Below are 26,050 nucleotides of genomic sequence, written 5' to 3'. Positions count from 1 at the left end.
ATTATGAAGTTCAGCACCATTAACCAAAAAAAAAAAAAAACACTCCTTCCAGTCACTGCGAAATATTATAGAATGAAATAGAATAGTGAACACATTCTCCTCCCCCCCTCTCTCTCTCTCTCTCATGGACATAAATTTTTTCATTTTAAAGTTAAGAAAACATGAATATGTGGATAGGGATTAGGGAGATGAATGATTGCGTACAAACACACAACACACTAAAATCACAATGCTGCAAACTGCAATACTGAAATTATAAAAATTCCAAAAAGCAACACACAAAAATAAATACATCCTACCATATGATATGAAATAAAACAGAACAAAAGAATAATAAATGTATTCATTCTCTATATTTCTCTCTCAAAATGGACAAAGACAAAGAAATCCTACCATATGATACCAAAAAAAAAAAAAAGAATAATGATCTCTCTCCCTCTGAGTTAAGAAAACCATGAAAAACAGTGGTAAATCCACACATGCATGAGCTAGTGCATGCTAGCGCGCGCTCACACACACAGCTTTAAAGCCACTTCTAACAATTATCATTTCATCAACAGTGCCCTGGATCAGGTAAAATGTATTAATAGAATATTGCCCTGGCTCAAGTAAAATGAATCAATAGAATATAGCATATGCTTCCCAAATACACTGTTAAAAAGAAAAATATATGAGCTTAAAGCTTATATACAATGTAGCCTATAACTTTATTTAAAAAATGTAAAAATATAACAATATTTCAGAGAAATGTTAAAGCATTTAAAGTTTATGTATCCACAAGACAATGCAATAAATTCTCTTTTAAAACAGAAAGATAATATATTTGCAAATTAGCTGAGACAAGCAATTCAAGACAACAGCTGATTAGAAAAAAGCAATTCAAGATGGCAAATGAAAACAGAAAGGTTCACATAAATGTCCAAAACTAGGCACCAAGTTTAATTTGATTTAAATGAATCATGAGAAAAGCTTCATGTTATATTTCATCAATGCTAATGCCTATCATGCTAGTTGGCTTCAAGTTTAATATTTCTAAAAAGATGGCATATAAGTTCCTTTTCTCTTTCCCACATATTAATGACGCAAAGATGAGAAAGACTCACTTAAGATGGTTTCTTCATGTACAAAGGAGAGTGATTAATAAACCTGTGAGGATGAGTGATTTGATTTATGTAGAGGAAATAAACAAAACATAGAGGAAACCTAAAATAACATTGGTAGTAGTAAAAAAAAAAAGATATACTAAATAAGATGGTGACAGCAAGTACAATATTTTGAGTACGATAAAATGACGAAAAATATATGTGACCAATCTTGATTTATCTCTTGAGGATCCATAGCATACCCCGAAGTTTTGGGACTAAGGCTATGTTGTTAATTCCTCCCATTGTTGATTTTTTAAAATGCTAGAAAGAGTGTAGTACATGAAAATAAGAGAATTTACATCCATCCCATGCAACTGAAATTTTATGCAGATCTTCTATTATTCAGTGCGTATTTGATATAGCAACCAAAACCTCTTTTACTTCACTATCTTGTATCAAGGAGAAAAAACTAGAATAAGAAAACTAATACAAAAAAAATACTTTACGTGTTCATGAAATTATGTATATATATAACAGACAAAGTTCAAGACACTAATAGCCTTGTTTCACTGTACTGGAATTTTGACAAGTTCTTGCCGGTTCAAAAACAACTCTGGGAATTCGCGCTTGCAAGTTGATGGGCAAACTGTTAGGGGAATGGCAAGAATATTTATGGTTTAGGATTTACTGAAAAAGAGAAAAAAGGTGCAACCCTAGTACATAGAAAAAATACAAACAGAAGATCTTGAAGAGAGAGAGAGAGAGAGGGAGTTACAACATTAGGTCCATCTATGGTGGCCATTTTTGAGAGCGGAAATGTAGTAATGTACAATGTATATTCCTTTAAAGTAATGATATGATGAAATGCTACTATAACATATTTATCATTACTAAGAGAAAACAAGCTCTTCATGCCATTCTAGAAATGCATGTGTACACTTCACATTCACATCCCTAAATTTGGAAGCACAAGTTTCCATAATCTTCTACTTTAAGTTGTTAATCTTGTGTGCCTGCACACATTAGTGTGTGTGTGTGTATTTTTCCTGCATACATTAGCTCCTCGCCCCCTTCTTTTTCATTTTACAAGAGAGGGAGGTGGGTTGGTAAGTTTTACTTATCCACACCCTTGACCCCATTCTTAGGGGGGTCAGAGATGCCATTTGACCTAAATTTTATTAGCATAATTTATTCCAAAATCTTCTATGTAGTAGAGTTGCCTACTATTTTTCATTAAAATTCTGAAATATGAAATGTAACATTCCACAGTTGCAAAATAATAAATCTTAAAAAAAAAAAAAAATCTTATTGTCTTATCTTGGATGAAAGAAATAACAGAACTGTATGCACTTGCTACAGCACAATTGTAGATGCTTAACATTATTTAATTGAACATGCTAGGTTGCTAGTACCACTAACTATTTGATGCAGGAAGAAGTTTTATTTTAATTTAGTTTTATTTAATTTTGGAACTCAATTGTATTTATAAGGTCAATTGGATTTTATTTTAGATCTTAATAGTTCATTCAGTTATTTGTATTTGTATTTGTATTGAATATCATAGAGTTAAGGGTATTTTGTAATTCAACTAGGATTACCCAAGTCCTTAAGAATCAAGGTTTTCCTAAATCAGTTAGATAAGGCTCAGTTTTATTAGTCTAAATAAGCATGCTATTGCACTCCAATGGAAACTAGTTTATGATGAATCAAATTTTAGTTGGAAAATTTCCAATAGTCTGACCTAGCTAACCATAGGTGCTGATTTCTAGGTTTGTTCTCTATTCCTTGGTGTGGACTCCAAGCAAGCCTAAGAGATCATTCCTAGTTGTCATTTTATTTTTTTGGTTCTTCAATTTTGTTGTTACATCCATTTTGGTTTTGTCCTGCATCACCATTCCAATAAAACTTAGACAACTTTGGTAATCTGAGTTAAGAAATTCTTCTTTTTGGTAAGTTACACATGCACCCCGTGGCACGTGACCCCATGACCTCACCTTCCATCCAATTAATATGGGAGGTGGCAGTGCTAGTTGCGCAATAGCTCATTGACCTCCATGGGAATGACTTTGGGGTGAAAAATTAAAATATTAGGAACCCATATCCATACATATACCTATCCATATTGTGTCCTTTGTATAGAACCAAGGGCCTTTGCCCATTGGTAGGTTATTCACTTATCAAAACCCTTTACATGTCTATTACATACACACTACATACATATGTGCATACATGCATACATACATACATACATAATATACACACACACACACACACATACATACACACAAGCCTAACAAAGCTATATGCAAATATATCTCTTTATTTGTATCAGATATACAATAATTTGGGAGGGAAATCATCAATCACAAATATTAACCAACCAACAAACCATACACACAAAGCCAATAACTGCTATCATATACAATGATGAAGCAAGTAGGCAAAAATTCCAAGAAAACCCACAGTTCATTAAGAGTATGTTCACTTCATATTATCCCTAATGATAACTTGTAAATTACCTAAATATGACAGAACCAATATATCGAAATTGTTCTATGTAACAAAATATATAGGATGCAAGACTACCATCAGCGGTTGACCTAAAAATACACATTCGAAAATGATGAGATGAATGCGTTACAGTATTTTCTGAATACATATAAGTCAAAACCAGTGATTAATACATTATAATTATACGTGACACTATTTTTCATTTTTAAACACCACATAGAGTTAATTACATAAGGATTATGACATTCATCCATATACCTCTTCCATACCTTTTCAATTATTCTCCTTTTCATCACGAGCAACAATAAGTTCCTCTAAGCAATCAGCTTCACCACTGTTGGAAGGCATCAGCATATCATCCTCAATTGTGAAATTGTATCGCTCCCCAATAGCTCTTAGAAGCTGGTACACTTCAAACATAGTAGGCCTCTCCTTAGGATTTGGTGCTACACAATTACATGCAACTTTAAGAAACTGGAAAAGCTCACCATCAACACCTTTCCCAACCAAGGATTTATCAATGGCATCCTGAAGCTGAGAGTTGCTCGACAGCTGTGTAATCCATTCTACCAAATTTCCTTTAAAGTCTTCAGGAGCTTTAGCAATATGTGTAGGTCTCTCACCAGTCACCAACTCAAGAAGCACAGTTCCAAAGCTGTAAATGTCACCCTTTGGAGTGGCCACCAGAGTTCGTGCATACTCCGGAGCAACATAACCCAAATCCCCAAACTCTCCATTCACAAAAGTACTCAAATGTGTATCAATTGGATTCATGAGCCTAGCAAGGCCAAAATCAGATATTTTGGGCTCAAAATCTGCATCCAGTAAGATGCATTTGGAGCTTATGTTTCGGTGGATAATACGAGGATTGCAATTATGATGGAGCCATGCTAATCCCCTAGCTGCCCCTATCCCAATCTTTAGCCTCAAAGGCCACTCTGTAACCTTGCCACCATCATCCACAGGATGTAGCTGATCATGGAGGGTACCATTTGGCATGTACCTATAAACCAAAAGCCTCTCCTTCTTAGCTAGGCAAAAACCTAGAAGGGGAACCAAGTTACGGTGTTTCACACTCCCCAAAGTGGCCATTTCGGACAGAAATTCCTTCTCAGAGTGTTGAGATTCCTGTAACCTCTTAACCATAAGTGAAGTACCATCATCAAGGACTCCTTTGTACACAGTTCCTGTTCGTCCTGTCCCGATGATATTGTCTTTGCAAAAGTTGTTAGTAGCCTTCATGAGATCATTGAATTTCATCTTCGACACTGACTTTTCAAACATTGATACCTGAAGTAAAATAGCTTCGTCTCAAATATAATACATTTTGAAAGAGTAATAAGAACTCAACAAAAAATATGTGTATGTGTGTGAGTTTACCAAAAGCAAAAACCAAATAGAAAATGAATATCCAGTTAACCACATTTTTCACTATAAAGTATGTACTAAAAGAGGTGCGCTAAATTTACTTGCCTTGATGCCTTTAACTCCCTTTAAACTCTTTGCCCATTTGTTTCCTTCAGGGTCCTCTTCCTTCTTCTTCACAGACACTCTACGCAGAAAGAAGAACATACCAATACCCACGCCTATGGCTGCAACTGTCACCCCACCTACGGCTGCTGCGGCAATAATTGTAGTGTGAGACTTCTTTGAAACTGACGGGCAAGGATCCAAAAGAGGCCCACATAGTCCAGGATTATTGGCATAACCATCTGCTGTAAATGAAGAATTTGCACCAAAGTAGGGGACTAATCCTGTCAAAAGATTATTTGCCACACTAAATTGTTTAAGCCGAGCAAGCAGACTCAATTCTGCAGGAATCTGACCTGTAAACCTGTTATGGTCGAGTTTCAGAACATTCAAATAAGAACAATTGGACAGCCCCGTTGGGATGTCCCCCGAGAAATTGTTAGATGAGAGATCAAGAGATGTCACAAATCCAATTATGTAGGAGATATTTGGCGGAATAATTCCAAAAAGTTTGTTACTGGAAAGATCCAAGCCTGTTAAGCTTGTGCAATTCTTAATGGCAGCAGGAAATTGGCCCTTGAGTCCCATATCAGAAAGCCGGATATTTAAAACCTTGTTCTCATCAGGGTGCCAACACTCGATCCCAGTAAATTTACAGATGAAGCCTTCAGTATTGTTGTTAAAATTCCATGAAGTGTTCAAATAACCAAAAGGATCTTCAAGTTCAGCCTTAATACCATTCAAGCAATCTATATCAGTTTGGACACCGTAGCTCAAACCACAACTAAGCAACAACCAGAGAGAAACAACTCCAAGAACAGTAAGAGGCCGGCCACTCAGAACCATTTTCATCAAGAGCCAACAAAAACGAGCTACGGATTTAAAAAAAAAAATCACTAGGAGATTACTATCTTATGCATATCAGAGTGCTCAAAATACTGAATCCAAAAACAACCAAAACCCTTCATAGCATCATCACCTGAGACAGAATTCAAGAAAAAAAAAACCCAGTTCAGCTTTCTGCATATATTTAAGCATACCCAGCTGAGAAAAATGATAACACAATAAAACCTGAAAATCGAAACCCAGACTGTGCAGCAAATATAGTAAGAAAGCATAAAACTTTGAGCTACCCAGTTTGAGTTGACTCGTTTACCGATCAAAAGAAGTCAATATATATTCATTAAACAACAACAACAACAACAACAACAACAACAACCAAAAAACACTAAAAATAGAAGTAAATTTGCGAGAGAATACAAAAGCAAGCTGAAATTGAGGTTTAAGAAGGCTTACCCGGAAAAATGAAGGAAACCCAGAAAAGGGTTTTTGAGACATGGCAATCTTTGGTTTGAAAGGATGGGATGGATATGGTTTGAATATTCAAACGCAGGCACTAGAGAGGGTGTAAATTGATGAAGGTAAAAAGAGAAAGAATCATAGTTGTGATGTGAAATCCAACTATATGTAAGCAGAGTGTGAACTGAGAAAGCTTTTTGAAGACTTTGTAAGAGAGTAGAGGAGGAGAGACTAGTAGAGAGGTTGGGTTGGGTTCATCTTCCTCATCATAAAGTTCGGGTCAAAGAAGGAAGGCCATTTTGTCAAAGCTCAGAGACGACTCTTCGGTGCTTGACTTGCTTTTGCTGAAAATGAAAACCAACCAAGGAAAAAAAACATTAATAAATAAATAAAGTTATTACTTATTACTATCAGGAAGGAAATATTTCCCATAAATAAATAAATAAATAATATTAATACTTTATTATTACTATCAATTCAGGTGGGGAAAATATATACAGTGAGAGAGACATGTAATACCTTCACAACAATTTAACAACAAATTCTTTTGATGAGAGAGCGAGACATATTGGGATCTTTTTATAATTTAGAGGTTTTAGGGTAACATTGGAGTTTTTGTATAAGAAAAAATTTATCATTTTTTTAAAAAATTTTAAGGGTATTTTGAAGGTCTTATTTTAGAGTGTACTCTACTCAAAAAAAAAAAAAACATTTTAGAGTATATGCTATAGAAAAGTTTTTTTTTAAACTCAAATTGGAGAGAAAATGTTAGGGTTGTTTGATACTCGTGTTTAGGTAATGGTTTTCAAAATGATGTGAAAACTATGAACTAAAAAGTGTAAAGAAAAAAAAAATATTTTGAAGACTTATAGTGCAAAAAATGTGTTTAGTACTATATTTTTATAAAAAAATTTCAAAACAAAAGACACAAGTGTTTGGTGCAAGTGTGTGTTTAAATACTCTAAATTAAGAACTTTGACTCAAACACTTCTTGTTGAACACTGTTACTAACATGTGGTTTTTTTTTTTTTTTCACAGCTTTCATCACTTAAACATTGAAAACTATGGTTTAAACTTTGTTACCAAAATAGACACATATTTTTTCATTTTATCTATCTAGTTTTTAAATACACTTTCCAACTGATTTTTTTTGTTCTTTTTCTATCTTATTTTAAAAATAATAATAATAATCTTTCTTTATTCTACCTTTTTACTCTTTCCCAAGCCCATGTTTTTCAAATTTTGCCGACACTTACAGTTTTCAAATTTGAAATTTACAATTGTCAAATTTTTCCACAATCATGTTTTTTGTCACAATAATCCTTTTTTAAAAATTTATTGCAATTAAAATTTTAATTATTTGAAAGCAGTCAAATTTCCAAACACTCAAAATTTTTTTATGGATACACATTTTTTTTTCTTTTAATGTTAGTCATTATTATTAATTCAAATTTATGTTAGTCTTATACAAGTTATTTAAAAATTTCAAGCAATTTGAAATTTATCCAATCTATGTTAGTCTTTTATATACATACATACATATAGTACATAATATAGGACACAGCTTATGTTCAGTGAAAATTTCAATTGGACACGTTCGGATTCGGACACGTATCCAAGAGTGGACACGTGCCCAATATCCAACGTGTCCAATGGAAACTTCCACTGGACACAAGCCACACCCCATAATATATGTTCAAATCTGGAAATTTATCAAATCTTATCTAATTTGGAATGAATTTATTAAAACTAATGCAAAATTCATTAATTTTTTATTTTTTACAAGATTGTTTTTTAAAACTATTAAATTAATAAATTAAATTCAATAAAAATGTGGTATAAAAGTATGCTCTTACACTCTTTAATCAAAAGATGCCGCGTTAAAAAATAATAATAATAATAATAATAAAATTAGAAAAAAGGATGCCGCGTTAGATTTGTATATGCAAGAATAGAATGCAAAACACCAATCACTGTCAACGTCCCATTAACGTCAAAGAAAGAAAAACAAAAATAAAACATTGTCCGGCCAAAGCAGAGAATGGACCAAATCAATGCATTGTTGAGTCCCAAGCGTTGTGTCATGTGTGGAGCTTTCACTGCCTTACGGTTCAATTGTTGAGTCTTTAATGATGATTTGGTGTAAAGGAAAAGCATCTGGGATTGACACGAAGAGGTGCTTCCATTCACAAAGCATCTGGGTTATTGGGTGACCTTTTGGGGTTATACTATTTTTGGTCCTCAATTTGTTTGGTGATGATGGTGATTCTAATGATTGATCTGGGTTTAAACGGCTAATATGAGTCTGAGAGAGAAGATATATGGATTTTGTGATCTGGTGTTTTAGTCTCTATTCTTGTATTTACATTAATCTGATGTGGCGATATTTGATTAGTGGGTGTAAAAATAGGCTTTTGCACACCAAGTCTTTACTAAATTTGCACTCTTAAATTTATCCCTTTCTAATTTCTCTATTTTTAATCTAGAAAAAAAAAATCCCACCTCTTTCTAATTTTAATTTTTTGGATCATTATTATTCATTAAAACAATTTGGTATCCCTACCGCTACCCTTAGGTCCCACCCTACTTCAGCTTTATACTCGGAAATAGTCAAACAGAGAGAGAGAGAGAGAGCGTTTGGTCATGAGAACGAAATTGAGAGGAAATGTTTTATTTCAGCTTTAGGAATTTTTTTAACCAAGAAATGTTTTATTGATCTACTGTGATTGACTTTGCTCGAAGAGTCATTGCAAACAAGCAAAAATGTTTCTCTTTGTTGAGAGACGATGGGCATGTTTGATAAGAGAATTTAAATATTTTTTTTTTTTTTTTTTTGTGAACTATAAAATAGTGAGTCTCATACTTAAATCTATTATTTGACTTATATTTTCTAAATATAATATTCAAAAAATTGTATCACATTTTTCTTATCTAGAATAGGATTTTGAAAATGACTGAGAGGATATTTTCAAGATAAATAAAACATCATTTTCTTGTTTTCAGTATTTTGAAAATTTTTCTTAAAAGTAAAAACCAACATGTATAATGTAACCAATTTGGGTTTAGCTAATCTATTAAAAATGCTTGTAGATGTTTTTTTTATGTTAAATTATTATTTAGGAGATTTTAGGGTTATTTAGTTTATTTTTGATGTTTTAAAGTTAGTTTTGTACGGTCATTTAAAGATTTCAAGCATCATTTTAGAGGTCATGAATCATGGTAGTTGTTTGGTTATTTTAGAAGGAATTGGATTTCAAATTCAAAATTTATAACTTATTAAAGCTTGAAAATAATAAATTTTAGGACTTTAGAAGTTCAAATCCTCATTCCTACAAAATAGGTTCAAATGAAATTTTTTAAAATTTATTAACTAGGAAACTATTTCAAAATCAGGATTGGACTGACTAGTTCAACTGGGAACCAAGCACCAATTTGGTTTGGCAAAATCCCTCAAAATTGATATAAAGCTGAGTTGAATCAAGAACCGAGGCACAAACTAGTTTTTTGATTGTACCAATTTTTAAAACCATGCTTGGAATCAATAAATTCTAAATTCATTTATTTAAAATCCAAATTCTAGTATCCAAATACAATCTTAGGGCTTGATTGGTAAGAAGATTTTTGTTTTTGTTTTCAAAATAGTATAAAAACAATTTTCAAAAATTTGAAATTAAAACTAGTTTTCAGATAATAATATTTATATTATACGTGTTTGGCTCTCACTTTTTAGAACAATTTTCAAAATATTAAAAAAATATATATATTGTTTAGGAGCCCATTTCTATTTTTGAGATTTTTAAAAAAAATTACAAAAAGTAACATGTAAAATCTATAAATTACTTTTTATTGCATGGATAATGAGAAAGGAATAATCTCATGTAGCTTTTTCTAATTTTTTTTTTATAATGATAAGTGTGGGGCTTGAGAACTTGGTAACCTCGGCCCATTTTACATCCAACCCAAGGCCCATGCCGAGGAAGAAGGAGCGCCCAAGGACGAAGCATGAAGGACTGAGTTGCTCGGAGCCCTGCCGAGGATAACCCTATCCTTGGAGGACCGAGACCAATGTTAAGTAGGGGAGCAAGCCCAGGATAGGTTGTCACCTCCACACTAAATGCGCTCACCTAACCCTCTGGCCGCACTAATAGGGATGTGACTTCTGGATAGAGCAGCCTTGGTTGCTGCAACTCACATGAGTACTAGTAAAGCGGTTGATGGGACGGACGGTCAGAAGAGAAAGGCGTGGATGATCAACAGGTAGAAGAAAGAGATTGTGAGGAAAGCGACTATATAAGGGAAAGAAACAGATAAATGAAGGGGGACGGTGAAGCTCCTCGGATCGGTGTCGAGGAACGACCTTGGAGGGTAACTCTGGTGCACCAGCCTTCAACGGAGGGGAATTCTACATTGGGCGTTGTCCGTTTGCTAGGGCCAAGTTCTTGAACCCGCTCTCTACAAATTCATTGTAATGGCCCAACTAGGTTTGAGTCCACTCTCTCAATAGTAGAAGCGCTCAAATTCGGTCCCTACAATAAGTTTCAAATTTGAAGTGTGAGAATTCTTTTTATTATAAAGATAAACTCCTTAATTTAAGAAATAGAAGAGTTTGAACAAATATGGGGGGTCTACTGTCTTCAATTTATGTACAATCATGCCATTAAAAACATTTTCTATATCTTGAAAACATCCTCTTAGCTGTTTTCAAAATCCTATTTTGAATATGGAAAATAGGATACAATTTTTTGAAAACTAAATTTAGAGAACATCAGCCAAATAATAAATTCAAATGTGAGACCCATCATTTTATAGATTGCAAAACAAAAAAAATTATATTTAAATATTCTTACCAATCAAGCCCTTAAAATGAGCATATTCATTTATCTCAGGTACCTTTTTATTTTTAAGAAAAAGTTAACTATTTACAATGGCCAAAAACATTCATAACAAGTAATAAATCATAAAGAAATGGCCAAAAAATTCATAATAAATAATAAATAAAAAAGAAATTATATATATTATCATTGGTAAGAGTTACACTAATTAGAAAAAGTCTCATTAGTCAAAGAAAGCATAATGATTTGCCTTACGACAAAGTTTCATTAAACTAATATTAACATAGCTATATATTTTGAAAAAGTTTAACAATTAAATTACATGTTCTTAAGTTCTTAACAAGCATGTCAAATTTTGTTCAAATTGGATATTATTCACTATCTGATCTATAAATATATTTTTTATGCATAATTTAAAACTAAAAAGCTTGAAATTTAAAAATTTAATTAATATCATAGTTATTATATTCAATTTTCTTGAAATTTTGCAAGTATAAAGTATATAATAAGAAAATGCAATGTAATAGTGAATTTGTCAAAATTCATACTCAATAAAAAAATATATAAAGAGTTTGAAAATTTTCTCTTTAAACTTCATCCATTGCATTAGGGTTTTGTAATCGAAAGGCAAGTTTCGGGTTCCTGGCTATTGGTGGCGAGCAAAGTGACCATAACTCCATAACATCCAAAAATAAACCCCTTAAAGCTAAGTAATCACAATATCACCAAAAGTACTAAAATGACAAAAATATCCCTTAGTAACAAATCCTCCAAAATTACCAACAGAAACCCAAACAAAAGCAAAAAACATAAGACTAAAATCACAACAGAATTCAAAGTTCAGCTGAAAGGCCTGTGAATCTCTTTTATTCAAAAAACTAAAATGTTACTTATGAAGAGAATCAAGAGATACTATCAGTCTATCACCAATCAAATTTCTTTATGATTGGTATTTGGAATCTCTTGTTTCAGTTCAGCCAAAACATTACATGCGTTTGACGGATTTACAATAGTTGGGTCATTGTGGAGATGATGCAAATGTTGGAGATAACAAGCAGCATAACTGTAGTAGTCCAAATATTACACTTCATTTCCAGCCACTACCTTTATCTGAACGGGATTCTTGTTTCTCTTCCATATGTTGGTCCTTTTGAGCATACTTGTTGCTTAGAATCACTACTAACAGTAGCTTTATACTTGGATTACAGAGGTGAAGATGAATCCATTTTATATACAGCTGGATGTGTAGGTGATGCACCAGCTGATGGAGAAGGCCGCAATTCAAAATCTTGGCATGGGTTAGTCAGTGATGACAAGGTTGGAGGAGCAATTAAGGCAATGCCAGCTTTCTATTGTTCAGCCAAGATCTTCTGCAAGTACCTTGCATTTTCTTCTATGCATAGCTGAAGGGCCCTTTGGACCTCTCTGTGAAGGATATAGAAACAGTTCTCAAATATGCTAAACCATGATCAAACAGGGCAGGCAGCAATAAGAAGTTAAAATTAAAGCAAACATCTCAATGAATTATACATCAAATGACCTTAACCACAAAGTTAAAAAGGCCTCAAAACAAAGAATAACGTGTAGTACAAAGATGTTCATGGTATAGTTTTAAAGATATTCCAGATATCAGCATGTAAGTTTATGTTCCTAGTCAAGGAACATAAAGTACACTAGTACAGAAATATGAATGAGTGTCATAAACAAGGATAAGGAATATCATATATACCACTTTCTTTGAAATCTAGCAGCAGAACCATCAATTCAAAAGTAACTACATTTGCAAGAGAACTCCCACGATTTGGAGAAAACTGAAGTTCAACATGGAAAGTAAAAACAAAAAAAAAAAAAAAAAACCCTAAAACCTTAGTTTATATTTATTGTTATTGTTGATGTTGAGATATCAGGTCTTTGAGAGTTGGAAAGTTGGAAATTAATACCTGGAAACCTCTATGGGAGGACTTGACACAACATGGGATCCCACCCTAACTTGCAAGTTTAAGTCAATGGGTTGAAATCTAACAATGTTACATTAACGACTCGTTCTTTTCACTACCATTTGATGCGGGATTTGACTACTTAACCAATAATCACTCACATGTAAATATTTAAACAAATCTCCCCCTTCACATGTGAGTCTTCTGCCACACCAAGGTATCATATGAAGGTGGAAATGAGATTAAAAGCAATAAGGCTTCCCTCTGATTTTAGCCTTCATGCTCGACAATAGAATAATTAAAGCTATTGAAGTATTATGTTTTTTTTTTTTTTTTTTTTACTTATAGAAAATGGAAACCAGGTGTGTTATAGGTACATAATTCTTTTTGATTTCCATTGTATCTTTTTTGACCCCTTTGTGTATTTTTGCATGAAGTAGACTTTTTCCAATAATTTTTTTCTTACCTATAAAAAATAAAAGGTGTGTTACAGGGTAAAGGAGCATTTGTCTAGCACATGGACATATCTAATGAGACAAAAGTAGAAGAAGCATAAAGGGAAAGAAGGAAATTTACAAAGGCAATACAAGTTGAGCAGAAGTGGGTCCAGAGTCCAGACATGAATATTCTCATACTGCTATAATTGCAGGTATCACTCCAAAGAGTTTTGCTGGTGAAATAGGACGGAAGCTTCTGAAACTTTTATTCTCCCTTAAGTATAAGTTACACATGCACCCGATGGGGTCTTGAACCCTCAATATCACCCTCCCTCTATTCTTACAGGGGAAGGGGTGTCATTTGAGCAATAGCTCATTGACAACATAAGCTGCTAAAATGAATAAATGAGATGTTTATACTGATATGGTTTATAATTTCTAAAAGATGATGATTATGATGAGGGTGAACATAGGCATCACTTTATTTCCACTTTTTTGTTCCTTAACTTCTTTTCTCTCGGGTGTATACTTGGCAAGTCAGTATTTCTGCATAGGCATACAACAACACAGGCTTAATATATGAATGGTAGCTGATAGAAAATTTACACTTAATTCAGCAGATATATGTAAGTACCTGTAAGTGGCTTTTCACATGATAGGCAGTCAAACCTTCAACATGCATATGCTTCAGTACACCCTTTGGAGTAGCCTCTACGTTTCAGATCAAACAAATCAGACCAACACGCAACCAAAAGACAATAGGACTTTCAAAGCTTTCATAACAGTTGATAAGATAGCAAATTTTTTCACGTACTAAAAACATAACAATACCACTCAAAAAAAAAACCTCAGCCCCATCAGGTGACAGCCTGCACAAAACATGCATGGAGTGGCATAACCTTCAAGTGGCTGACCAGGGAAATGGCTGACTTGAAAGATCATCAAGAGTTGGCACCACAGAGTGACAACTTTGATTACACGTCAATCCTATGGCTGGTTTTGTTGGTACTTGTGGTTTTTCATAAATTTCCTAGATACTGCACAAATAATCCCTCCCCCATGATTTTATATTTGACTCAAAAGGAAAGACCATATCTCATTCATTCTATTCTTTTGAATTGTAATAAAAGTTTGGTGATGATGCCAGAAGTTAATTTGTTCGAATAATCAAGTCATATATGATTCAGCACCATGTACTATCATCCTTACCCTTTACATGGTACTTTAGTCAACATATACATTTAATCAGAATGCAACTAGTGGCAGTCACAAGAAACTTACTTCAAGCCATGGATTTTCCCCATGGTCAGTGATAGCTATGTCAAGTTCATCAGACAAAAACTGTAGCTCCAGTTGCTCCGTAAAACTGTCACTTGCACAACTTACACTGTGAAGGCCATCAAATTTTAGAAGCATCTCCAGAAAAATTAAGAGAGTCTATCATATGAACCTCTGAATTCTTCTCATCATATAGATTGTCTAAATCCCCACTAAAAACCAATGGAGCTTTTGAATCATGTGCAGAAATAGACTGGTCGAAGGATGGAGGATGTGGAAGAGATGGGAGATTTCCAAGCTGTCAATGGCTTTCAGAGCTTAAAGAAGAAGACTGGTATAAGCTGGATCAGAACATGGATGAACATGAAAATGTGCGCTTAGAATTTTGGACATAAGAACTAGGAGACAGAGAACTATTTGATCCAGATTTCAAGAAATGCTTTTGAGGCTGGACAGTAGATGCTCAGGTATGAGTAGGAGAACTAAGAGATTTTATTCAAATGAAAGGCGATGGATGTGAAAATGAATGCTCGCTAGCAGATAGATTTTTGCATTCTGATTCATCAGTCAAAAAAATATTTACTTAAGAGTTGGTAGCATAATATGACTGACTTCTCTAGTGGCCCCATTTTATTAAGAAACTATTGTGATTCATGGTCTTAAATAGCAGCTGAACCTTCATCCACCTATGAAATCAACAAATGCGACATGGCTTAACTCAGTAGAAAGCTTAAAATTTATAAATTACTTTGAGATACAAGGATTACAATTTAAAGGCTTCATTGGGTTGAATATACACGAGGTAGAGGTACTTTACAAAGAAACAACACAAGGTCAAAGCAGAAACAAGAAGTCACATACAGTCTACATCTCTATGAAATTTTTCTTTCTTTCTCCCCAAAGCAGAAGGAAATTTCAGTTCAAAGACAAGAATCAGCTACAGTACTTCTTTTAATAGAGTCATTTGGTATCCCCACGATATTGGCTTATTTAGACAAGTAAACCACTGAATTGAAAGCCAAAGGAACCATGTCAAATTGAATTCATAAACAAATGGGTACAAAGAAACATGTCCAAGACCTACAAAACAGACCACCAGTTGAGTGATCAGCCAGATGCCATCCGGTGACACCAGAAGAAAATCATGTTATAATAAAATCAGTCCAATTACTTAATTGATACATGTAAGAAGTGGTTACGATTAGTCTTAAAAGCTTAAGTCATGAAAAGGTGGGCCAACACTTACACTGTGGAATAATCATGTTACACATACTAACAATTTCGTGGATAATATATTTATTGGTTAAAGGAGCAAGGATCACAACAAAATCACTAGACTGAGAAATTGCTATATTGTGCTCAGCTACAAGTCTGCAGTGCTAATAGCAAGCCACATCAAAAACCCCTTCCTGGTCACAAAATAAAAGAGTAAAAAATTTACACATTCATTACAGTAGTTAATGTTTAGTTGATACTTATAACGCAGCAACACAAACAGACTAGGATTTCAGGTTTTTCTGGCAGAAAACTATTGCTGCTATTCTTTGTGGTCGGGATGACAGGGCTCTGAAATCGATCAGCCCTTGCACTTCCTTTTTCTTTTTTAATAGATGGAAAGGCTCCTCCAATAAGATCAGCACTTCACCCAATTTTCACAAGGCCACCAATGATAGCATTCCAGTATGCCGCATTCCTCTGCGGCATTTCACTGAACAGCCTCTTTGCCTTTTCTAAATCCCCAACAGTTACATACTCGACAACTATTACTGTCCATGAAACCACATTTTTGTCTGAAATATCATCGAACGGCTTACGAGCACTGAAAATGTGTTTACATTTCCCATAGAAGTCAATCAAACTAGTCCTAACAAAGAGATCCCCTTCAACCTCGCACCTCAATGCCGACCCATGAAGGGCACTCCCTAGGCTAACCTCACACTGGGTGGAACAAGCTTTAATGATTGATGGGTAGGTGTAGCTGTCAGGCACACCAACCTCTATCTTCATGCGAATGAAGAGCGAAACAACGTGGATGAAATGAGATTTTTGAGAATAAACTCTAGTGAGAGAGTTCTAGAGAAACCTACTGGGTCTGCGAACACGGTTGAAGATGGAAGTGGAATAGGAAAGAGTGGAGAGGGAGAGGGAGATGAAAAGGGTGATGAGGCCCTTACTGAATTTGAATTGAAGGAGGCGGCGGTGGCTTTGGGAAGGCTACTGCTATTTCTAATAACACTGGGGAAAGAGAAGCAACAGCAAGAGAGAGAGAGCATAGACATTGATAGACAAAAGACATTCATCTCTTTGCCTTCTCGGTTTTTTATCTTTAGCGCAAAAAAAAAAAAAAAATATATATATATATATATTAATGGTACTTACTTCAAGCCATGGATTTTCCCCATGGTCAGTGATAGCTATGTCAAGTTCATCAGACAAAAACTGTAGCTCCAGTTGCTCCGTAAAACTGTCACTTGCACAACTTACACTGTGAAGGCCATCAAATTTTAGAAGCATCTCCAGAAAAATTAAGAAGTGGTTACGATTTGTCCAATTACTTAATTGATACATGTAAGAAGTGGTTACGATTAGTCTTAAAAGCTTAAGTCATGAAAAGGTGGGCCAACACTTACACTGTGGAATAATCATGTTACACATACTAACAATTTCGTGGATAATATATTTATTGGTTAAAGGAGCAAGGATCACAACAAAATCACTAGACTGAGAAATTGCTATATTGTGCTCAGCTACAAGTCTGCAGTGCTAATAGCAAGCCACATCAAAAACCCCTTCTTGGCCACAAAATAAAAGAGTAAAAATTTACACATTCATTACAGTAGTTAATGTTTAGTTGATACTTATAACGCAGCAACGCATACAGAACCATTAAACAATCCATGTGCAGCTTCTCCCAGTGACCACTGGAGACTAGGATTTCAGGTTTTTCTGGCAGAAAACTATTGCTGCGATTCTTTGTGGTCGGGATGACAGGACTCTGAAATCGATCAGCCCTTGCACTTCCTTTTTCTTTTTTAATAGATGGAAAGGCTCCTCCAATAAGATCAGCACTTCACCCAATTTTCACAAGGCCACCAATGATAGCATTCCAGGATGCCGCATTCCTCTGCGGCATTTCACTGAACAGCCTCTTTGCCTCTTCTAAATCCCCAACAGTTACATACTCGGCAACCATTACTGTCCATGAAACCACATTTTTGTCAGAAATATCATCGAACAGCTTACGAGCACTGAAAATATGTTTACATTTCCCATAGAAGTCAATAACACTAGTCCTAACAAAGAGATCCCCTTCAACCTCGCACCTCAATGCCGACACATGAAGGGCACTCCCTAGGCTAACCTCACACTGGGTGGAACAAGCTTTAATGATTGATGGGTAGGTGTAGCTGTCAGGCACACCAACCTCTATCTTCATGCGAATGAAGAGCGAAACAACGTGGATGAAATGAGATTTTTGAGAATAAACTCTAATGAGAGAGTTCTAGAGAAACCTACTGGGTCTGCGAACACGGTTGAAGATGGAAGTGGTATAGGAAAGAGTGGAGAGGGAGATGAAAAGGGTGATGAGGCCTTTACGGATGATGTGGGCGTGAAGTTGGCGGACGTGGAGAGAGGTCTTGCAAGCTCTGAGGAGAGTTGGGATTGAATTTAAATTGAAGGAGGTGGTGGTGGTGGTGGCGGCTTTGGGAAGGCTACTGCTATTGCTACTGACACTGGGGAAAGAGAAGCAACAGCAAGAGAGAGACAGTATCGACATTGACAGACAAAGAACATTCATCTCTTTGCCTTCTCGGTTTTTATCTTCAGCACAAAATAATAATAATAATAATATTAATATTAATGGTAATTACATGAAATTATATTTTATTTGTTTATTTATAGTGTCTTTTTTGTTTTTAATATTAAATATTATTATCTTCCAAGTGAAACATTAATATTTAAAAAAATACAAAATAAAGAGACTAGCACTTGCAAGTTGCAACTCAAAATGGAAGGCATGTGTGAGTCTGGTGGTCAAGAGATTTGGATCCTTTCATTTTCTTTCATTTATAGCACTAAAAACTTTGGTTTCCTTTAATTGATTTTTTTTCCCCCTCTTTTTTTTTTTTTTTTTTTTTTTTTCTCTGTGTGGGTTAGCAACCAAGGCTAACTGTTCAGGGTCATCTCCTTCACCGATGCGGTTTGCGGTTGGTCTTTTAATGGCTGAAACATTCCTCCTGAAATGGCTTTGTACTGTTCCTTTTTCTTGAGATGTTTCCTTTGGGAGGCTACCTTTAATGGCGTGCCACTCTTCCTTTCTATGATCTCGGCAAGCTGAGGACAAGATCGTCCTCGGCGGTTTTTCTTGGCAATTTGGGCTTTCTTCGATCATCCTTGGACGTTTCTCCATCCTCGACATGGGCCTTGGCTTAATACAAAGTGGGCTGGGGTTGCCAGATTCTTAGGCCCACAATCCTTATTATCAAATATCAAGTTTCTTGCTTACACTTCCTCAAAAAAAAAAAAAAAAAAAAAAAAAAAAAAATTCTTGCTTACATTTTGTTTATAAAAATTTCCAGCTTACAGATTCTTTCAAATGTCACTCGCAATAGTACAAAGTAAAATTTGAATTTAAGAAGCTTCATTGAAAATCAATTTGGGCAATGATCCAAATAGGAAGAATTTTTTTATTAAAATGTACATTTTGATCAAAATTTCGTGATAAAAAGAGTTCTATTCAACCCAAAACAATAAACGTCACAGTTTTGGAGAATCAAGACAAAAATTTCATTGAAAGACAACATATGAGATTACAATATCCTCAAGCATTTCTTTGAACCAAGCTCGAAACTCCTCAAAATCTCTAGCCTCATGAGCTAATGCGTAGGCAACACTATATTGGTAATTGTAGTCTTTCTGTTATACTAATGCCTCTATGGTAACCAGTTGAGAAAACCCTGTAAAAGAAGAAAGGAAAAATTAGGGGGAAAAGATTAAAAAGATGCTTATACAATATATATGGAAAAGAACTTACAAGAAATCCACTTGAGAGTTGAGACCATTTTCACAGATCTTTGGCTAGACTAGAAGAGAGTTGAGTTCAACTGTAAATAGGCAGATAATGCAAGAAGATGGATATGATCAATAACGCGAGTTCTTTAATAATCAATATCCCCGCAAACTCAAAAACCAGACCGCTAGAAGAGATGATAAGAGTACCTTTTGTAAGCCTTTTTTCATTTCACAAGTGACACAAACTTTATTAGGAAACGATGAAATCTATATACAAACATCATACATAGACTCCCTCGAAATAATTACAAGCCAAGATTCAAATTATTAACCAAGTCTACAAAGGAAGCGATACGAACACTACCAAAACCAATAGAATACTCATACAATGACGACAAAAATAAAGATTTTAGCTCAAGAATTGATAACTCAAAACCATTAAACCTGTGGTTACATATCTCTATCCATATTGTCCATATAAGCAAAGGGTAGTGGATACCCTAGTAAGAAGCAATTAAGCATGAAAGCTCTTTTCAAATGGCAATTATGATCCTCATGACTACCAAACTTACATTACGCTTTTAAATCAGTCATGGCTACCCAAGATAGTTTACATGGATCTCTTATTACTCTCAATTAATGCCAAAGCCAAGAGATTTATGCACACACCAATTACAAACAAGCAGGCCATTTTTCGTTCAATCACAGGCCATACCCAGTAACCCAATTTTCAAATCCAAGCAAAATCATCAAGCTTTATTCTTAACCATAAAACCCAATCATCAAACGGATACAGACTGAAACAAAATGACACCCATATCATTAAGCAAAAAGAAAAATTATAGAAAAAAGACAATAGAGAGTGATCGAGACGAGAGAGAGACCCATACACGAATTAAAATTACCTCAACCACAAGTCTATAGCAATGAGCAGGTTAGGAGTGCAACCCCTTGGAGAATCATTTTCCCTTTCACCATTTGGCTGCTGTGGAAGTTCAAAAATGCAACTATCTTCAGGAACCAGCATGTTCAGCCGTATGTCCACAAGGAGGCTTTCTTCTGTGCTTTAGAATTTCAGCATTGTGGTTTAAATGCCAAGAAGTCAGGCAACAAGAGATTGGTGCAAGTCAGGTGGGAGAGACCTTAAGCCTGGTGGGCTTGCCTAAATACTGATGGTGCAGCTAAAGGAAACCTAGGCCGGCCAGGAGTATTGGTTGCTCTAATACCTTCATGGCAGAACTTTGGGGCTTAGAGATGGTCTAAATCTTTGTTATGAAATGTAGTTAAGTGTCGTGGATGTTCAGCTTGATGCAAAGGTAGTTGTGCAGCTCCTCTCTAATTCTTCGAGTGCTAACATTTGTGCATTGCCTCAACTTGATGACTGTAGACAATTGATATCCTAGATTGGCCAAGTCTGAATCAGACATTGTTTTCGTGAGGCTAATACTTGTGTTGATTTTTTGGCTCGGTTAGGATCTCACCAGGATAGATCTTTTGTTTTATTTCATGACCCGCCTATGGGTATGTTGGACTTGTTAAGCTCTGATAAAGCTGGTATGTACCATAGCAGATACTCTTGTAGGTATGTTGGACTTGTTAAGCTCTGATAGAGCTGGTGTGTACCATAGCAGATACTCTTCTGATCTGCCTTGTTCCCCTTAGTTCTTTTCTTTAATGAATTTCCTTTCTACCAAAAAAAAAAAAAAAAAAAAAAAAGAGGGGGAAAAAAAATCAATTAAAGGAAACCAAAGTTTTTAGTGCTATAAATGAAAGAAAATGAAAGGATCCAAATCTCTTGACCACCAGACTCACACATGCCTTCCATTTTGAGTTGCAACTTGCAAGTGCTAGTCTCTTTATTTTGTATTTTTTTAAATATTAATGTTTCACTTGGAAGATAATAATATTTAATATTAAAAACAAAAAAGACACTATAAATAAACAAATAAAATATAATTTCATGTAATTACCATTAATATTAATATTATTATTATTATTATTTTGTGCTGAAGATAAAAACCGAGAAGGCAAAGAGATGAATGTTCTTTGTCTGTCAATGTCGATACTGTCTCTCTCTTGCTGTTGCTTCTCTTTCCCCAGTGTCAGTAGCAATAGCAGTAGCCTTCCCAAAGCCGCCACCACCACCACCACCTCCTTCAATTTAAATTCAATCCCAACTCTCCTCAGAGCTTGCAAGACCTCTCTCCACGTCCGCCAACTTCACGCCCACATCATCCGTAAAGGCCTCATCACCCTTTTCATCTCCCTCTCCACTCTTTCCTATACCACTTCCATCTTCAACCGTGTTCGCAGACCCAGTAGGTTTCTCTAGAACTCTCTCATTAGAGTTTATTCTCAAAAATCTCATTTCATCCACGTTGTTTCGCTCTTCATTCGCATGAAGATAGAGGTTGGTGTGCCTGACAGCTACACCTACCCATCAATCATTAAAGCTTGTTCCACCCAGTGTGAGGTTAGCCTAGGGAGTGCCCTTCATGTGTCGGCATTGAGGTGCGAGGTTGAAGGGGATCTCTTTGTTAGGACTAGTGTTATTGACTTCTATGGGAAATGTAAACATATTTTCAGTGCTCGTAAGCTGTTCGATGATATTTCTGACAAAAATGTGGTTTCATGGACAGTAATGGTTGCCGAGTATGTAACTGTTGGGGATTTAGAAGAGGCAAAGAGGCTGTTCAGTGAAATGCCGCAGAGGAATGCGGCATCCTGGAATGCTATCATTGGTGGCCTTGTGAAAATTGGGTGAAGTGCTGATCTTATTGGAGGAGCCTTTCCATCTATTAAAAAAGAAAAAGGAAGTGCAAGGGCTGATCGATTTCAGAGTCCTGTCATCCCGACCACAAAGAATCGCAGCAATAGTTTTCTGCCAGAAAAACCTGAAATCCTAGTCTCCAGTGGTCACTGGGAGAAGCTGCACATGGATTGTTTAATGGTTCTGTATGCGTTGCTGCGTTATAAGTATCAACTAAACATTAACTACTGTAATGAATGTGTAAATTTTTACTCTTTTATTTTGTGGCCAAGAAGGGGTTTTTGATGTGGCTTGCTATTAGCACTGCAGACTTGTAGCTGAGCACAATATAGCAATTTCTCAGTCTAGTGATTTTGTTGTGATCCTTGCTCCTTTAACCAATAAATATATTATCCACGAAATTGTTAGTATGTGTAACATGATTATTCCACAGTGTAAGTGTTGGCCCACCTTTTCATGACTTAAGCTTTTAAGACTAATCGTAACCACTTCTTACATGTATCAATTAAGTAATTGGACAAATCGTAACCACTTCTTAATTTTTCTGGAGATGCTTCTAAAATTTGATGGCCTTCACAGTGTAAGTTGTGCAAGTGACAGTTTTACGGAGCAACTGGAGCTACAGTTTTTGTCTGATGAACTTGACATAGCTATCACTGACCATGGGGAAAATCCATGGCTTGAAGTAAGTATCTTGTGACTGCCACTAGTTACATTCTGATTAAATGTATATGTTGACTAAAGTACCATGTAAAGGGTAAGGATGATAATACATGGTGCTGAATCAAATATGACTTGATTATTCGAACAAATTAACTTCTGGCATCATCACCAAACTTTTATTACAATTCAAAAGAATAGAATGAATGAGATATGTTCTTTCCTTTTGAGTCAAATATAAAATCATGGGGGAGGGATTATTTGTGCAGTATGTAGGAAATTTATGAAAAACCACAAGTACCAACAAAACCAACCATAGGATTGACGTGTAATCAAAGTTGTCACTCTGTGGTGCCAACTCTTGATGATCTTTCAAGTCAGCCATCTCCCTGGTCAGCCACTTGAAGGTTATGCCACTCCATGCATGTTTTGTGCAGGCTGTCACCTGATGGGGCTGAGGTTTTTTTTTTGAGTGGTATTGTTATGTTTTTAGTACGTGAAAAAATTTGCTATCTCATCAACTGTTATGAAAGCTTTGAAAGTCCTATTGTCTTTTGGTTGCGTGTTGGTCTGATTTGTTTGATCTGAAACGTAGAGGCTACTCCAAAGGGCGTACTGAAGCATATGCATGTTGAAGGTTTGACTGTCTATCATGTGAAAAGCCACTTACAGGTACTTACATATATCTGCTGAATTAAGTGTAAATTTTCAATCAGCTACCATTCATATATTAAGCCTGTGTTGTTGTATGCCTATGCAGAAATACTGATTTGCCAAGTATACACCCGAGAGAAAAGAAGTTAAGGAACAAAAAAGTGGAAATAAAGTGGTGCCTATGTTCACCCTCATCATAATCATCATCTTTTAGAAATTATAAACCATATCAGTATAAACATCTCATTTATTCATTTTAGCAGCTTATGTTGTCAATGAGCTATTGCTCAAATGACACCCCTTCCCCTGTAAGAATAGAGAGAGGGTGATATTGAGGGTTCAAGACCCCATCGGGTGCATGTGTAACTTATACTTAAGGGAGAATAAAAGTTTCAGAAGCTTCCGTCCTATTTCACCAGCAAAACTCTTTGGAGTGATACCTGCAATTATAGCAGTATGAGAATATTCATGTCTGGACTCTGGACCCACTTCTGCTCAACTTGTATTGCCTTTGTAAATTTCCTTCTTTCCCTTTATGCTTCTTCTACTTTTGTCTCATTAGATATGTCCATGTGCTAGACAAATGCTCCTTTACCCTGTAACACACCTTTTATTTTTTATAGGTAAGAAAAAAATTATTGGAAAAAGTCTACTTCATGCAAAAATACACAAAGGGGTCAAAAAAGATACAATGGAAATCAAAAAGAATTATGTACCTATAACACACCTGGTTTCCATTTTCTATAAGTAAAAAAAAAAAAAAAAAAAACATAATACTTCAATAGCTTTAATTATTCTATTGTCGAGCATGAAGGCTAAAATCAGAGGGAAGCCTTATTGCTTTTAATCTCATTTCCACCTTCATATGATACCTTGGTGTGGCAGAAGACTCACATGTGAAGGGGGAGATTTGTTTAAATATTTACATGTGAGTGATTATTGGTTAAGTAGTCAAATCCCGCATCAAATGGTAGTGAAAAGAACGAGTCGTTAATGTAACATTGTTAGATTTCAACCCATTGACTTAAACTTGCAAGTTAGGGTGGGATCCCATGTTGTGTCAAGTCCTCCCATAGAGGTTTCCAGGTATTAATTTCCAACTTTCCAACTCTCAAAGACCTGATATCTCAACATCAACAATAACAATAAATATAAACTAAGGTTTTAGGGTTTTTTTTTTTTTTTTTTGTTTTTACTTTCCATGTTGAACTTCAGTTTTCTCCAAATCGTGGGAGTTCTCTTGCAAATGTAGTTACTTTTGAATTGATGGTTCTGCTGCTAGATTTCAAAGAAAGTGGTATATATGATATTCCTTATCCTTGTTTATGACACTCATTCATATTTCTGTACTAGTGTACTTTATGTTCCTTGACTAGGAACATAAACTTACATGCTGATATCTGGAATATCTTTAAAACTATACCATGAACATCTTTGTACTACACGTTATTCTTTGTTTTGAGGCCTTTTTAACTTTGTGGTTAAGGTCATTTGATGTATAATTCATTGAGATGTTTGCTTTAATTTTAACTTCTTATTGCTGCCTGCCCTGTTTGATCATGGTTTAGCATATTTGAGAACTGTTTCTATATCCTTCACAGAGAGGTCCAAAGGGCCCTTCAGCTATGCATAGAAGAAAATGCAAGGTACTTGCAGAAGATCTTGGCTGAACAATAGAAAGCTGGCATTGCCTTAATTGCTCCTCCAACCTTGTCATCACTGACTAACCCATGCCAAGATTTTGAATTGCGGCCTTCTCCATCAGCTGGTGCATCACCTACACATCCAGCTGTATATAAAATGGATTCATCTTCACCTCTGTAATCCAAGTATAAAGCTACTGTTAGTAGTGATTCTAAGCAACAAGTATGCTCAAAAGGACCAACATATGGAAGAGAAACAAGAATCCCGTTCAGATAAAGGTAGTGGCTGGAAATGAAGTGTAATATTTGGACTACTACAGTTATGCTGCTTGTTATCTCCAACATTTGCATCATCTCCACAATGACCCAACTATTGTAAATCCGTCAAACGCATGTAATGTTTTGGCTGAACTGAAACAAGAGATTCCAAATACCAATCATAAAGAAATTTGATTGGTGAT

At 35.2% G+C, this 26,050-nt stretch overlaps 1 protein-coding gene and 1 long non-coding RNA gene across 6 annotated transcripts; one reads left to right on the top strand and one right to left on the bottom strand.

The window, feature by feature from the left end:
* Positions 1-325: 325 nt before the first annotated feature.
* LOC111986579 (probably inactive leucine-rich repeat receptor-like protein kinase At5g48380) lies at positions 326-6,711 on the bottom strand. Of its 5 annotated transcripts, XM_065766681.1 has the most exons (5): positions 6,363-6,711; positions 5,070-6,045; positions 3,866-4,886; positions 1,104-1,146; positions 326-564 (listed from the first exon to the last, which is right to left on the bottom strand). In XM_065766681.1, the coding sequence occupies exons 2-3, from the start codon at positions 5,916-5,918 to the stop codon at positions 3,870-3,872; spliced, it is 1,866 nt and encodes a 621-aa protein (XP_065622753.1). In that variant the 5' UTR covers positions 5,919-6,045; positions 6,363-6,711; the 3' UTR covers positions 326-564; positions 1,104-1,146; positions 3,866-3,869. The 5 variants fall into 5 exon arrangements, with proteins under 5 accessions (XP_065622753.1, XP_065622756.1, XP_065622752.1 ...); XM_065766684.1 differs by lacking the exon at positions 1,104-1,146 and having other exon boundaries at positions 326-599; XM_065766680.1 differs by lacking the exon at positions 1,104-1,146.
* Positions 6,712-21,883: 15,172 nt separating this feature from the next.
* On the top strand, positions 21,884-26,044 carry LOC112023028 (uncharacterized). The gene is made up of 3 exons (XR_010626255.1): positions 21,884-23,317; positions 23,888-23,964; positions 25,548-26,044. It is a non-coding gene; the product is annotated as an uncharacterized LOC112023028 (long non-coding RNA).
* Positions 26,045-26,050: the final 6 nt, after the last annotated feature.

Source organism: Quercus suber, unplaced genomic scaffold, assembly GCF_002906115.3.
Source record: "Quercus suber isolate HL8 unplaced genomic scaffold, Cork oak 2.0 scaffold_730, whole genome shotgun sequence".
NCBI classification, from domain to species: Eukaryota; Viridiplantae; Streptophyta; class Magnoliopsida; order Fagales; family Fagaceae; genus Quercus; species Quercus suber.
The sequence above is the reverse complement of the archived record's forward strand: the minus strand, read 5'-3'. Positions and strand labels throughout refer to the sequence as shown.